The 814-nt window shown below is 44.3% G+C and overlaps 1 protein-coding gene across 1 annotated transcript; it reads right to left on the bottom strand.

Annotated features, from left to right (window-relative positions):
• Positions 1-137: 137 nt before the first annotated feature.
• On the bottom strand, positions 138-502 carry PPTG_23249 (hypothetical protein; the record flags this gene model as incomplete). Its single annotated transcript, XM_008909370.1, has 3 exons — positions 138-185; positions 250-351; positions 431-502. The coding sequence occupies 3 exons, from the start codon at positions 500-502 to the stop codon at positions 138-140; spliced, it is 222 nt and encodes a 73-aa protein (XP_008907618.1).
• Between the last annotated feature and the right edge of the window lie 312 nt (positions 503-814).

Below are 814 nucleotides of genomic sequence, written 5' to 3'. Positions count from 1 at the left end.
AGCTGCTTCAACGTCATCGCCGATGCAGCACAACGTGTGTCACGCACCATACGATGAAATGAGATGTGGTTGACGTTTTTGGCGTTCTTATGTTTTAACAAGCTTTTTAACTTGTGTTTTGGTTTTAATAACTTGATTTAACAGTAAAACACACCGTAGTTGATGTGGACTAACACGTGAACAATCTAATGAATTAGCAACAATAGTAACCGGCAGCACGACATAACACTGCAAATTGCTAATTGATACCTCAGGAGTGCGTTTCAGCACGTCCACGTTGTCCCCGCCACTAGGTTTTAGCAAAGACTCAGAGCTGGTCCTGGGTTTGACACTGACCATCGCTGCCTCCATCTACACAGTCACGGCGTGTCATAAGTCTATTCCTACACAAAAGGGGAATGAAAGTGTGTGGATAGGTTGGAGGCCTTACGTGGAAGAGTTCGCAGTCTCCTAACACGCGAAGCAGTCGTCCAGCGCTGTTGCCATCGCTAGTCCTCGCCATTTTGCAATGACACTTGAAATGCAATTTTTCTTATAATTATGTGGGTCACATTAATTGAGTTGTGTTCGATACCAAGACAAAGCGACGACTAGGACGTTGAACTGGTTGCACATTGTGATTGATACCAACTCCATTATACATACAGATACTCCTAGAGCTGGTGGCTTTCCTATCACTCGGAAGCGAACGCATTTAGAGCGTTAAGGTATTGGGGTGGTTCCAAAACTCAAGTTTTCTGTGTTGGAATCACTGCTCTATTTGCCATCAAACGTTGAAGATTGCCACCTCTCAGAATTGCTGGCTCATCATTAC

The sequence above is a fragment of the Phytophthora parasitica genome (genome assembly GCF_000247585.1).
Source record: "Phytophthora parasitica INRA-310 unplaced genomic scaffold supercont2.33, whole genome shotgun sequence".
NCBI classification, from domain to species: Eukaryota; Oomycota; class Peronosporomycetes; order Peronosporales; family Peronosporaceae; genus Phytophthora; species Phytophthora nicotianae.
This window is presented reverse-complemented; position numbering and strand designations above follow the sequence as displayed.